The sequence below is a fragment of the Mesitornis unicolor genome, unplaced genomic scaffold (assembly GCF_000695765.1).
Source record: "Mesitornis unicolor isolate BGI_N332 unplaced genomic scaffold, ASM69576v1 scaffold30460, whole genome shotgun sequence".
Taxonomy (NCBI): domain Eukaryota; kingdom Metazoa; phylum Chordata; class Aves; order Mesitornithiformes; family Mesitornithidae; genus Mesitornis; species Mesitornis unicolor.
This window is the reverse complement of record NW_010156755.1, coordinates 7,491-21,569: the sequence shown is the minus strand read 5'-3', so window position 1 is coordinate 21,569 and position 14,079 is coordinate 7,491. Positions and strand designations below refer to the sequence as shown.

Sequence of the window (14,079 nt, the reverse complement as noted above, 5' to 3'; positions counted from 1 at the left end):
CCCTTTACTTCCCCCAGATTACTGGTAACCCAGGCAGATGGCTGCTGCAGTTCTGACACAGCACAACAGTGCAGCCTCTCGTTCACTGGGAATGACAGAAAGCCATCACCAATAATTTTATTTCAGTAACTGAGAATGTTTCAAATCATAAGTGGAGCCATATAGTTTGTTGTCCTGTTTAATATGAAACCCAGTAATTTAGAACAAAAAAGCTGGAAACAGTTTTTGTTCGTTCTCAAGCACTGAAGCTGTCTTTCTCTTCCACTCAGTCTAACAAATTACTAGGATTCTGGCCAGAATAATAGAAAATCTCTATGCAGTGTTACCACAAAGGGCTTGAGTATGGAGTTGTATATGATATCCAAGAGATTTATCTAAGAGGTCAGAAGAGGTCTTTTCCTACTAATATGCAATCACTACTACCCACTTCTGGCGTACCAGACCTGTGCTAGCAAACACCCTCGTCCTTTTCCCCAGCTGTGGTAAGTGGGTAAGAAAAGAATAAATCTTAGCCCAACTTTGACACTATTCAGAGTCCTCTGTGCTACAGATGTCAGGTTTCACACTGAAATGCACTTTAGGGTAATGAAAAAACAGAAAAATGTGCAGTCATGGGTAAGACTCACTGGTTATGAAGTTTTATTCCACATCCAGTTCGTATCTTCTTAGTGTGGTTGAAGCAGCAGGTTTCCAAACTAAAATAAGGTTTGGATGCATGGAATTTGTGTTAATCCTCAATAGCTTCATGTGGCTCCATAAAAGTTGTTGTTGCACCAAAGTGGATTTTGCTTTTCCTGCCTGCAGGGCAGAGCATCTGATGTCTGGGGTCATGAAAACCAGGCAATGCTTAGTTAAGAGATCTTAACTCAAGAACGGGCATCAGCATTTTGAGAACAAAACAAAAACAAAGCAGGGGAAGTTTGTAATTCTTTCCATTTACATACCTCCCTCAAATCCATACTAGTTTCTGGCTTAACTTAAACACATGGCTCCTTGAACTTTTCCTCCACTACTTCTTTCCCCTTGCTCCCTCCCACCCTTTCTTAATACCTCCTCCAACGTCAAAGATGTAGTTGCCAGTCTACTGATCTGAACCCTTAGAGATACACATGGTCCCATTTCCCCTTCTCATTTTTACAAACTGCTGCACCTGGTCCAGCCCAACTCTGCCTTTGTGGATGAAAAACTTGTGTAAAGAAAAAGCTGCCTATGTTCCACTGTGAGGGAGAAAGTTTTACATCTTAAAGGTAGAGACTTATCTCTTAGGGTACATGTCTGGGCCTAAAGAGTATGTACCCATATGTTGGATGAAGGAGACCTATTTTTGAATAGGAGTATTTATTTCTTGATCCATAAAAACAGAACTTGGCAAAGGCAGATGCTCCACCATCTATTTCCTACTCGGGCTGAAAATTGCTTGCCTGCAGGACAATGGAAGATACATTTTAAGGATGTTCAGCATGACACTGTGTGAGATTCTTTGAGCATACTCAGATTCTGTAGTCATTTTTGAACCCTTCCCGGATAGGGCTTGGTGCACAAATTTGCATAGGTTAAGAACATTTCTTTAATGCACTTAATTTCTACCTGCCCCGGCTGCACGGGCTGGACTGGAGGTCTTTTGGAACAGCCACAGACATCCTCAGGAAGGAGCTCCCTTAAATGTCCTATGGTTATCTTTGTGGAAATTTTTAGTCTGTCCAAATTAGAAGGCCTGCCAGATGTTCAAAATGTAATAAAATTCCTAACATCGCGTCACTGATGGTTTCATTGCTGTGAAGATGAGTCCAAAGAGACAAGGTGCCAAAAATGCTTTCTTGTTTCCACTTGTCATTGGAAATGGATATGACAGATACCATTTATGGAGGCTCCCCTCAGTGCAGCGAAAGACACAGATGTGAGGATGCAGAAATCTTCATGCATCGTCTTCTGGTTGGTGAGATGCTGGGACAAATTTGGGCATTACTTAGAGCAGAAAATAGCACCATCCAGCAACTCCTTGGGCTTAAAGAGTCAACAGGGATAACTAGTGTTAGACACAAACCCAACTAGGCAGAGATAATGCTTATTCTGGAGAGGATTTGTATTGATAAAGCTGACCTGGAGCTGAACACAGTTTGGCCTTGACTGTTCTTAGTCATGACTCATGTTTAGCATTGATTTCATTGAATCAGTGCCTGATACAGCTCTTTCCAAATGTAGGTGCCATTGCAGTCTCTCTACTAGATTTCTCCAGTCACTGTTTCACAGGTTCTTCGAGGCACAGAGTCCCTGGATATGTATGGTCCCATTGGACCATGTTTCCAAAGGTGCTCCACATTTATGATTGGGGCAAAATCTTCTGAGGAGGTCAGCTTATTGCGCACTGAACTCTTGAAATTCTGCCCACCATTGTCACAGTGGGAACCGGCTTTGAGTAGTCTTGGAAATCTGGTCCTTATTTAAGAACCAAAAAGAGAATCAAGCTCACAAAAATATGTCAGTGTATCTGGTTACCGAGCAATTGAAAATCTGCCCTCATTGTGCTTCAGGATTAACTCAGGATTAATAGGCACATCGCTACAGCACTAAATAAGAGAAAGGTGAAACAGGATAATAATAATACAGCAGCATTTCAGCAGCAATTTGAACTGTAATCTCAAAAAATATCACATGAAAGGATCATCTAAACTACCTTGGAATGCAAGCCTGCTGGAATGAAGAAGTTACTGAATCTTTATCAAGGGAAGAGTGGCAAAATAAGTCAGTCTGCATGCAGTACGATGGATCTAAATGTTCATGCCATGTATTTTATTTAATCCTTACTTTTATTTTTGGATTTACTTGCATCACTGAGTCCATGGGAATTAATTCAGCTTTTTTCTAGACTCAACATTGGTCTATATAACTGAAATATTTCTTGCCTAGTTTTTATATTTTATAGATATTTTAATATTTATGAAATTTATGCAATTATGCTATGTATATATTTTTATAGAAGCTTAAGAAAATAGTCATACTTAAAAATACGTGTTCAGTTTTAAAGTCATAGGTACGACAGCACATGTATTTAATTTTCTTGCTGGAGATGTATCAATGCATATAAAGTCAAAGTAATTATTATGGAATGTAATGTTTTAAATTAAAAGCAACAAAAAGACCTAGTTGACACTTGCTATTAAAGTATCTAATAATACTGTAATGCATTATTGTAGTTACACTGTAATTAGCTACCCTAACTTTTTTTAAAGGAAAAAAGCATGTTCCAGATTGTTATTATTTTTTTGTGTTAGGAAAAAAAGGCCTTTCTGTAAAAAATTTGATGTCCAACTTCTTTGCAGAGTGTTTTTTTCATATCTAGAATAGTCTTAAAATTAGTAACTATTATATCTATCTTACTTTTTACTTTCTGATTATCTTTCTAATTCTTTTATTTTCCCCTCTTTAGTCACTGAATGGTTTTGCATTGGTGGTGAGTGCAGATGGAATGATATTTTATGCATCATCAACGATTGTGGACTATCTAGGGTTTCATCAGGTAAATGCATTAACAAATATTTAGAATGTTTACTATTTCACTGTCATTGTAATGACCTTCTTGTAGTCACTCCTGCTGACTGGCATTCTAAAATGCAGAAGTCTATGTTGCTTTGCACTATCCTTCTACTGCTGATTAGACATACACTGTTACTGAAATCAAGTTATTTTACTATGCCACTTCAGAATAATTTTCATTAAATTTTTTGTGATCTGACAGGTGATGATTAATTCCTTATAATGTTATTCCTTTTGTAAAACTTTTGTTAGTTGAAACATGATCTATTATAAAAATAAGGTTTAGCTAAATGTTTTCTTTCCATTTCAATATAAGATGCTGCTATGTTAGACTGGTTGCCTGTGTATAGTAAATACATTGTAAAGTGACAGAATAACAGGACCATGTAGTTGGAAAAGACCTGTGGAGGTCATCTAGTCGAACCCCCTGCTCAAAACAGATCCAGTTATAGCAGGTTGATCTGGGACTCATCTAGTCAAGTTTGGAGTTTCTGTGCCCCCTCTGGGAGTGTTTAACAGTGTTTAACCACCCTGACTGTAATTTTTTTTGCTTATATCAAGTCCCAGTTTCCCATGTTGCAACTTATACCTGTTGCTTCTTGTCCTCCCACTTTGTTCTTCTGAGAAGAGCTGGGCTTTGTCTTCTTTACACCAGCTCATTCAGTTGACGTAGGCAGGGGTATGTTCTTCCTGGAGTTTTCTCTTCTCATGGCTGAACAAACCATGAAGATATCTTGCACCAGTCATTATTTTAAGGAAAGTATCAACCTGAAGATAAGTGTCTGCCTCACTACACTTACAAATTAAACATTACTTGTTGTAATTGTTTCAGACTGATGTAATGCACCAAAACATATATGATTACATTCACGTGGATGATCGCCAAGATTTTTGTAGGCAACTGCACTGGTCCATGAATCCTCCCCAGATGTTGTCTGGACAGCAACTACAGACAGAAACAGGTGGGATTGTATATGTTGATTGGAAACGCAGACACCACTGTATAGAGGTAGAATTGCACTCTACCTATGCTCATGTCTGTTCCACGTCAAGTAAAATTCTTCACTAGAAAGCTTCATAGTGTCCATTTATAATGTAATTGTCTCATGATGCTTCTTTCTGATCCTTGGCAAGTTGATGTTTCCTTTATTTTTCTCTGATTAATGTACTTATGGACATACTTATCCATGCAAAACAAACAACATCAGTATTCATTCTACCAACCTTTGGTTGACACTGACCAGGACATTAGTATTCCTCTCATTAATGCAAAGAAAAAATCCCATGCAAAACATTTCTGTATAGTACCACAGTGGTAACATCACCTTCTGCCATTTATTTTCCCATGCAAAGTTATGTGGACAGGAGTCTTCAGAAGAACAAATGCGTTTAGCAGTGCGCTTATTCTTGTGAGGTTGTATTTCTCTAGGATGACAGGTGGACACATGTGTTCAAGGTTTCTTCTACATGAGACATTAAGGTGAAATGACTACAGAAAATAAAATGAGGTTGAAATTGTTAACTTTATAAAGTTAACTGTAGAGAGAATTATTTATCCCAGCAAAAAGTATGCATGTCACCAGAAGGTGAGAAAGTAACTGAAGAAAGGAATTGAGGAAGAGCAGCCTCCAGATGGGTAGGATAAACTTGCAAGAAATCCTTCAGCAGCCTTTATGAAGTCCTCAGGAACAGTCATTAAAAATTGGTAGAATTTCTTGCAGTTTCTGTGTTTTGCAAGAGTCTTGCAAAAAAAAGAGGAATTTTGCAAGATTTTGTAGGAAGTATACAGAAAAGAAACTAAATGTGCATTAAAATTTTGAACTGTAAAAACTTACAAATATTTGGAATTTTTGTCCTAATATATACAGTGGAGAATTTCAGTTCCTAAGTTAATATTTCTGTACAAATACTCATGTCTTTTGGGAAATAAGTATTTCATAAGCTATGCACTTTTAGTCCAAAACTGAAAAACTCTTCATTAAAAATCAAGGAGGCAACAGCTGAACATTAGCTAATCAGCCACTGTTCATTTGTTTAATTTTTTTCTTGTATTAGCATTTTGCCTAATTTTTTTTCTTTTTCTGATATATTCTCTGTGATATCTGACCTCAAAACCAGCAATATCTGCTACCCTGGTTTGCATCATTAAAAATCTCAAAAATTCAGGAAATGAGTCAAAGTTTGTGAAGAAACTCACCTGAATCACATTTTAAAGCTTTTCTTTTTTGATAGAGCATGCACCAAGGTATCTATACATGATACAATTTAATACTCACCCTTCCACAAAGTAATTTTTGGTAATTTCCATAACAACCTCTTCAATTGGCTACAGAACATTTTGATTCTTTCTTACTATGGTCTGATATATATTGCCTCCACTGTTATTCCTAGGAGAAGAATATATTCTCAGTAAATTGTTTAAAGCACAAGAGAGTGACAGCACGACAACAGATTATTCTTCCTTCTTAACTCGTTGTTTCGTCTGTCGAGTTCGCTGCTTGTTGGACAGTACTTCTGGCTTCCTTGTAAGTAAAAATTCACTTAGAGAACTGTAGTTGTGACATACTAGATTTTAACTGCTTCACATGAAAAATATTTGAACATAAATGTTCAACATAAATATTGTGGAGAGCCATGGGCAGGATACACTTTTCATTTGCTGTACACTACCAAGAAACATCTAAAGACATTTATTAGTATGTATAAAGAGTGATGGGAGAGAAGAAGGTTGTAATATTTAAAATGGAAAGAATCTATAAACTTTTGTGTTTTAAGCTCTTTTGAACAATATCTGTCCTCGATTTGTACTGAGCCAAGCACAGAGATGGCAAACCTGAGTTTCAACCATTAACATTTAACAAAGATAATGAGAGGATCGGCACAAGACAGGGAAATGCTACTTCTGTCTCAGATGCTCACTTGCTGGAAGACTGTGGGTCTGAGCAGACATAGCAGTTAGTCATTTCTGCATCCCTGTTTTAATCTTGTAGCTCTGGAAAATGCTCAACTCAAATGGACTGATTTTGTGGTAGGTAATTTTTTTCACTGAGAGGCAGCGGCTTGCTATTAACTTGATCTCTGCCTTCTGATTATATGGAGATTTGAAGCGGGGGTAGATGTTTCCTTCCAAGCTACATACTTTGTCTATCCTAAGAAACTTAGGAACCATCTCACTGGAGAGAAGAGAACATGGAAAAATACAATTGCAGCTTCAGAGTGAGGCACAGAGGAAATAGTTGTTTTCACCACCATACACTGCCCATCTTGGCAAACAGAACATAGTGCAGAACTACTTTAATAATGCAGGAGAGAAAAAAACCCAAAAAACAGCCTCAAATGTCTCATTGTGCTGTTGATAGTACCTCCACTCACCATGCCTCTGAAAAGGCATGGTTTAAATTGTATGAAGATAATAAAATCTTTCTCCCTGTTTCAAAATTTGTTTTAGTGTTTAACAACACAGTCCTAGGTTGTATTCACCTTTGATGTGTTTATACACTAAATGCTGAAGATAATAATTTTGTTTGTTTGTTTTTTTGTATAACAGACAATGCAGTTCCAGGGAAAACTAAAGTTTCTTTTTGGACAAAGGAAGAAGTCCTCATCAGGAACAGTACTGCCACCTCAGCTGTCCTTGTTCTGCATAGTGGTACCACTTCTGCTCCCTTCTGTGACAGAAATGAAGATGAAAAGCCTGCTTGTGAAAGCAAAACACAAAGCTGATGATGCAGCAGCAGTGAATACAAAGTATTTTCAAATTAATCTTTTAGCAGTTTGTAAAGTATACTATGGGCTTTATGTTCATTAAGCATGTAAAAAGCACAAATTAAGCTAAACAACTCTCCATTTTAAAACTGTTTCTTAGAAAAGTGAATAATTTATCTGAATTTAACTACATAACTATGATATAATATATTGTACTTTATATATAATACATATTAATTTTATATTATTTTATATATAATTTTATGTAAAACCTGAAAAGTTAAGATATATTCCTAACCTTCAAAAGTTGCCAATGCAAGAAGTTATTCTACTAGTTGTAAAAATGGAAAAGAAAAAATATTTTTACTGAGATTTCTCAAATTTCAGTATCTTCTGGTAACACATTTTTTGGACAATGCAATGGTTGCTTTTCGGTTGGAAACAAAAGAGAAGGAAAACTTTGGAAAACTGTATGTGCTTTGTGCGTGTGTACACACAGAGACAAATGAGATGTATTTGGTGTATATATTTATCTTCCAGCAGAAGGCTTATGAACACATAAGTCTACAATTGCACTAAATGGCCTGAGGCTGATCACTTGGTAGCAATCACAGAAGATCAGGACAGATTGTGTTCAGACTCATTTCCTTCCTAACACTTATTTTCGTTACTCTTCTTATGATTGAATTTTAGTTGATGTTTGGGGCTAGGATTATGTTTTCCCTTATTTGGTTAAATATAACCTCACAGCAATGAGGTCTGTTGCTGTGAAGTAAAATGCTTGTCAGTGTGACTGACACTATCATAATTTGGCTTTTAATTAGTATATGCTTGTGTATGTGTGGATTTACTATCCAGATGTATAATGTGGTTCTAGAACATACAGCCTTTTGACAAGAATTAAATTACTGGAATGCTGATATAATGGACTGTGCAGGCTTTTGGAAAAAGAGTTGGAAAGCCATTTCCACTTGCTAGATTTTCAGCAGCTCAGGTGAAATAAATTGATTATCAGAATTCAGCTCCTAGAAGGGAGGTGCTTTACTTAAGTTTTACTAACTGACTAGACAGGGACCAATGATTTGACAAGAATGAAGCAAGCATTTGACTTCAGTGTTTCCTTTGGTTCAGACCTGAAGCATGCCAGCCAGGGATGGTGGGCAAATTTATATACTCATTTCTTTTCTATTGGTCTTAATAAAGGGAAATATTGTTATAGACTTTGCCCCCTTTACAAGCCCTAAAGTGCATTTTGAACTAAAGATTGGAAGAAATCCATTCAATTCATATGATGATTATTGCAAATTGAAGTCACTCTAACTCTTAAGTGCGTTGCTGGTGAGCGTGATGTACCTTGAATGTACCTTGAACAGGCAGAGCAGAATATACACAGCATTTGTCTCAATTTGAGCTGAAACTTATTACTCCAGATATAGGAAGTCATGAGCAGAATATTCCTAAACATAATTATTCCTCTCAATTGAAAGCAGAATTCCAGTCATACACTAGTTTGAGCAACCAAATGATGCAGGAAACATAAATAATTATTTAGTATTGGTTACTGCATATTTAAACCATAAGTCTTTGTTAATGGTCAACAGCTTGAAGATCATATCTTTCAGAGTTTGTGATTTTACTGTCATTCATTGACAAGGAATTTTCCACTTTTTCTGTCCTCTATAGCTCCAGTTCCAAAGGTAATTCAGGTCTGTGTGAAGCAGCAGAATTATATGGAAGAAACAGCCATCATGAGGGTGCAGCTTTCCCCAGTGTGTTACAGATTGCTGAAAACCAAATCAAAGGTGTGTCTGCTAAGCACTTCTCAATTCTATACAGCTCATGGAGAAAGAACCTTGCCTTGTCTTTTCCCCTGTTAGGTTTTCCAGATTTTGTTCCCAATGATCTCTTTTTTCTTCTCTCTAAAACTGCTTCTGTAAAATAAATAAATAAATAAATTTGTCCACCTCAAAAGAGAGTGCTGAATCAGTCTGCTATTTTGGAGTGGGCAGAAATACTGTTATCTCAGATTTACAGATATATAAACAATCATAGTAAACAGAAACACTCAATGTATGCTTTCCTAAAATTTGCAACACTGAATTTAACAAGATTATGTGAAAATCTTAATAATAAATTACAATATTTATCCCTTTTTGAGAAAAACCAGATATTACAAATGCTACTTTTCCACAAAGATCAGAAAACAGAGAAAAATTAGAATATATTGTCTATAAAACACACGATATGCTTGCAGCTTTGACTCACGCTTTTACAGTGTTTGGCTGGGGCAATATTATGAGAGTTTATGCTGTATTTCAGATTTTACAATGGATAAAATTTTGATAGTGAGTCTTCCCCAGTGGGCAACTTCTTGGGTAGATTTGTACTCAGCCTTCTGTCATACCTGCTGGAAACCTTTAACTTCTTTAAAACCATTCCTCTGTCACAGCCCCATGTTTCATGAACATTTTCTCCTTGGTATAGTCCTATTTCTGAAAGGGAAAACCAATAATTAACTAATAACACTGAAAACTCTTTGGTTACAGTTTGTGTGTTTCTAATTGCCTCATTAGGTTTTTCGTATTTTATTTTTTTAATGTAATCTTTCTAGTTCTGTGACATATTTTAGCTTGTACTTCCCTGTGCTGATGATTCCAGGCAGCAAACATACCTGTGAACATTTAGCCATAGTTTAGGTAAGAAAAAACATTAAATACTGCTTATATTAAAATAGATTTTCTTTTAAATTGTATAGCAAAGAATAATGGAGAAAATGGCATTTCTCTAGTCAAAGTACAAACAAATGAAGATCGCTGGGTCTGGGTTCAAGCTAACACTCAACTTCTGTATCGAAGTGGTTGTTCAGAGTACGTCCTTGCCCAACAGCAAATATTGAAGTAAGTATATTTTCCAATATTAAAAGAAACCTGTATTTCAGAAAAAATGAATGTATTCTTTATGTATGAGATCTTTAAAAGTACTGTAGTGACCTAAGAGGAAAGCTGTATGAGAAGAGTTTAGTTTAATTATGAAATGAAATCCATTTTTGTTGTGGATCATATGAAATGGCTGTTTTAATCCTAAACAATATTTATTGCTTTTTTCCAGTTTTTTTTCTTCAGAAGTTGAGTGTACATACATATTAAAATAGAATACTTCAAAATTAAAATGCTATATTGCACAAAAATGTATTTTTGGGTTTTGTTTACTTTGAAGCTGAAACCCTTTGCTGATTTAGTGTCCTTGTTTTAGTCCTTTTTAACATCTGATTATGCTGAGCTATTGTTTTTTCCCTTTATGGATGACAGTTGAGCTCATGTTTTTAGTTGTGGATGTTCAACATAATCTAAACAGGGATGCTCATATTCATTGTATGTCTGTAGACAGATACATCTAGTTGGCTGCAGGCTCAGCTTTGGAGTGGAAGCTAATGTCACAGATTTGCATTCAAAGAGGACCTCTGCACCGAGTTTTACTCTTTCCTTTCAAATAGGCTTTTCTTCCTTCCCCCATGGGAATGTCTGTTTCAGTTCTTGTGGGTTTTGTTGAGGTATCTCTTCAAGCTGGTCTGAAGGAAGAGAGAAGAGGGTTGACTGAATGAGCAGGGGCCAGGAGGTGTACACAGCCACCATCTGGCCCAGTGGAAAAAATGTGGCTGTTACCTCTGTTCTTTACCTTTTGGATGCCTTGCAGGTGGAAGAAATAAATGAAAAGGTCTTTGAACTTCTAGAGTAGATATCCCTTGCGGGCGGTGTCTCTCTCAGGATCCATGTCAACAGCAGAGTAGTTGCCACCTGAGGGTGGTGGAACTTGTCACCTTTACTGGGATGGCACATACATAGTCTTGCTGTGTGAGAGAATCAACTTGTATTAAGCAGCAGATTAAAAGGGGCTGTTTCTTGTATTCAAGTCTCTACTTATAAATTGTTTTTTGTGTAATTAAGTATGCTCTTTGAAGTTTATTTAGTTACATTTTTACCTTCTTAGTGGTTAAAAGCCTTCCTTGTGGTGATAGTTCCTGCAGACTGAAGTGTTAGAAGAGTTGGCCTTGGAGATTATATTCAGTTCTGTCTTCCTCATAGTCTGCAATAGACTTCATTCTTACTACTACTTCTTTCTTTTTTTTTAAATGTATGCTGTCTTCCTGGAAACATACATTCTTTTGGAGAATTTTCACTAGATACTATTTCATTGTAAAATTCTTTATTTGGGTGTCTAAGCTTTTGTGACTATTGCATTTTTTTCAATCCATTGCTTCCCAGTTGGACCATTTCCTGAGAAGCTAGTTCTGCAGCAAACTTGTATCATACCATTAGCATCTCAGGACTATCAATACTAACAATAACAATATTTAGCAGAAGACTGAAAATATTTTAAAACTTATGCAAAAAACAGAGAGAAATTATTATCGTTTCTTGGTGTATATTTATTGCAGTGGGACATTCTCTCTTTGTAACAACATGGACTCCCTCTACTGGAGAATCCTATACTTGCACATTGACTCCATACCCAAGGAAAATGTTCTTAATAATGACCTTAGAAAAAGCCTTCTAAACTCCTTACCAACTCTTCAGGTTTTCATGCTCGATTTCTTATAGAGATGTCCACTTGTTTGAAGAGGGAGAAGGTGGTTTCATAGCACTGATTCTGTGTGGTCAGGAATCAGTATGTTAGTGAATTCCAGACAAATTCTGAACCTGAAGATTTGGACCCCAAGTTCTAAAAACTGCTGCACTGGGCATGGAAATACTCAGGCACCTTTCTTTGCCAGAACTGTTCACTGATACTGGTACTTCAGCTGGAGGTCATGGAAAATGAGTTCACTGACCACTTTAGAAAATGAAAGAAATTAAATTAGAAATATACAACAAACCTACACCAAATATTAACATCTGATACTATTCTGGACACTTAATTCAGGCATTTTATTTCCTCTTGGCTAAATCTGCATTCTCAAAATATAAGATCCCCCCCCCCCGCCCCCCCGCTCCCATGGTTCTCCCTCAAATCACTTTGATCAGAAAGTTCTTATGTGTCCAAATAACTCCTTGTTAACAGAACACAGTTTATGATGTGCTTTGCACTTTATCTCTAGATTTTTCTGCACACAAATAGTATCTAGATATATTTTAAGGAAAGAACAAAAGTGGAAGGTAGTTAACATACTATACCACAATATTTAAAGTCTTAGTGAACTATGTGACTGAAATGGAAGAATAAATGTATGTCAGAATTTAAATGAAATAGTGCCATGGAAAGGTAGCTGTGCACACACGTTGCTGCTCAGATGCATACACACTCTCTTTTTTTCTTGAACAAATGCAAAGGTTGTATGGACAAGAGCATGAGAGCGCCTTATTAAGTTAAGGACAAAGTATCGCTTGTAATGTATGTTGAGCCACTCTGTATCCCTGAAAAGATACATTTAGAAACCTCTGACTTGACTGATTTTTTTTCTACTGTTATTGAAAGGGAAGAAGAGGAGCAATTGAAGATACCAAGTGGTTTTACCAGTTTGAAAGGAAACCTGGAGGGGATGTCCTATAACAGTGCCATTGAAACTCTGGGTCAGTGGAAGCATCTCAACTGGACAGCAGTAAAAAATGAACAAGATAATGTAAAAGTGAAGTTTGAGCCTCATACAAACGGTGAGTGTTTTATGCAAGAGGAACCTCTCAGCTCTAACACATCCATTTTAGGTGTTCAAAACAACTGCACCACAAACAGTAGCTGGACTTTAAGAAACTCAAGCTCTTGTTCTGTGAACCAGCGAATGAACACATGTTCAAACAGAAGAGCTGGACCATTCTACAACAGAGACCAAACTTTCTTAAATTTAGCCTCAACTTGCCCATCCCATTGGGGGAGCACAGAAAGCTGCCAGTCTTACTCAGGTGTACAGCAGCGCTGTGCGGAGAACTATGCAATGGACCATCTGAAACTGCAGAGACCATTAATATCCTCAGAGTCTCTCTATGACGCAGCCTTTCCTTTGGAGATGCCTATCAAAATGGAGTACGATTCTGATTCCGAAAACATTGCTGATAACTACCTGACATCGCAAAACCGGGCCTGGCTGGATGAGAACGGCTCAGTGAGAAAGCAGGCGTTTAGCTACCCCAATAGAGTGCACCTCAAAACAGAACCAGACCTCTGCGAGCCAGCCTCCCCTTGTCAGAAGCCAAGGCACTGCCTTTACACGCCACATAACTGGCAACGCATTGTAGCAAATCATGCCAACAACTTAAACCTGAACAGGTCATGCAAGGGTTCACGTAGCAAGGAGGCAGCCCCATTTTGCCCTCAGAACTCCTCCGGGTGTTTGGAAAGCATGCCTGACCTGCCGCACATGGGATGCTATGGCCACTTCTACAGCCCCAGCCCAGGGGAGGAGAAAGAGCAGAATAATGAGGTTTTTAAAATGCCATGTGAATTTAAAAACCCCTGCTTGGTTCAAGCAATCAAGCGTGAGCCCCTGGATTCTCCACCATTGTCCAACAGTGGACAGAACAGAATACACACAAGCTTTCCTGAAAATACATTAGCGGGTCCTGTGCCTCATAAAACCAGTGAATGTGCATTTTTACAATAGATTTTATAACACTTGGAATATTTATAATGTTAAAAACAAGAAGTTGTAGATTCTCTTCCAGTTGGGTTAAATGAGTTACTAAAAAGTAAAAGCCAGTGGAAAGATTTTGAGTGTGTGTGTGTGTGCATCTGGTGTTTTTCTCAGAAAAAACAGACACAGATGCACACCCTCTTCATCCCCTACCCTTCCCCACTGCCCTTCTCTTAGTGATCTTTGGAGAGAAAGAAAGATAAAACTTCAGGCACAGA

General features: G+C 37.3%; 1 protein-coding gene across 1 annotated transcript; it reads left to right on the top strand.

Moving 5' to 3' along the window:
- The first annotated feature begins 1,839 nt into the window (after window positions 1-1,839).
- Window positions 1,840-13,831, top strand: AHRR (aryl-hydrocarbon receptor repressor). Its single transcript, XM_010194350.1, has 8 exons — window positions 1,840-1,932; window positions 3,428-3,517; window positions 4,367-4,496; window positions 5,926-6,059; window positions 7,082-7,281; window positions 8,923-9,041; window positions 9,995-10,136; window positions 12,712-13,831. Exons 1-8 carry the CDS (start codon window positions 1,840-1,842, stop codon window positions 13,829-13,831), a joined length of 2,028 nt encoding a protein of 675 aa, XP_010192652.1.
- Window positions 13,832-14,079: the final 248 nt, after the last annotated feature.

Bases quoted from the DNA above. Each gene is read 5' to 3' on its own strand.
- AHRR (XM_010194350.1), top strand. From the start codon at position 1,840: ATGGATATGACAGATACCATTTATGGAGGCTCCCCTCAGTGCAGCGAA. The intron at 3,518-4,366 runs GTAAATGCATTA...TAATTGTTTCAG, and splicing joins ACTATCTAGGGTTTCATCAG to ACTGATGTAATGCACCAAAA. The intron at 10,137-12,711 runs GTAAGTATATTT...TGTTATTGAAAG, and splicing joins GCCCAACAGCAAATATTGAA to GGAAGAAGAGGAGCAATTGA.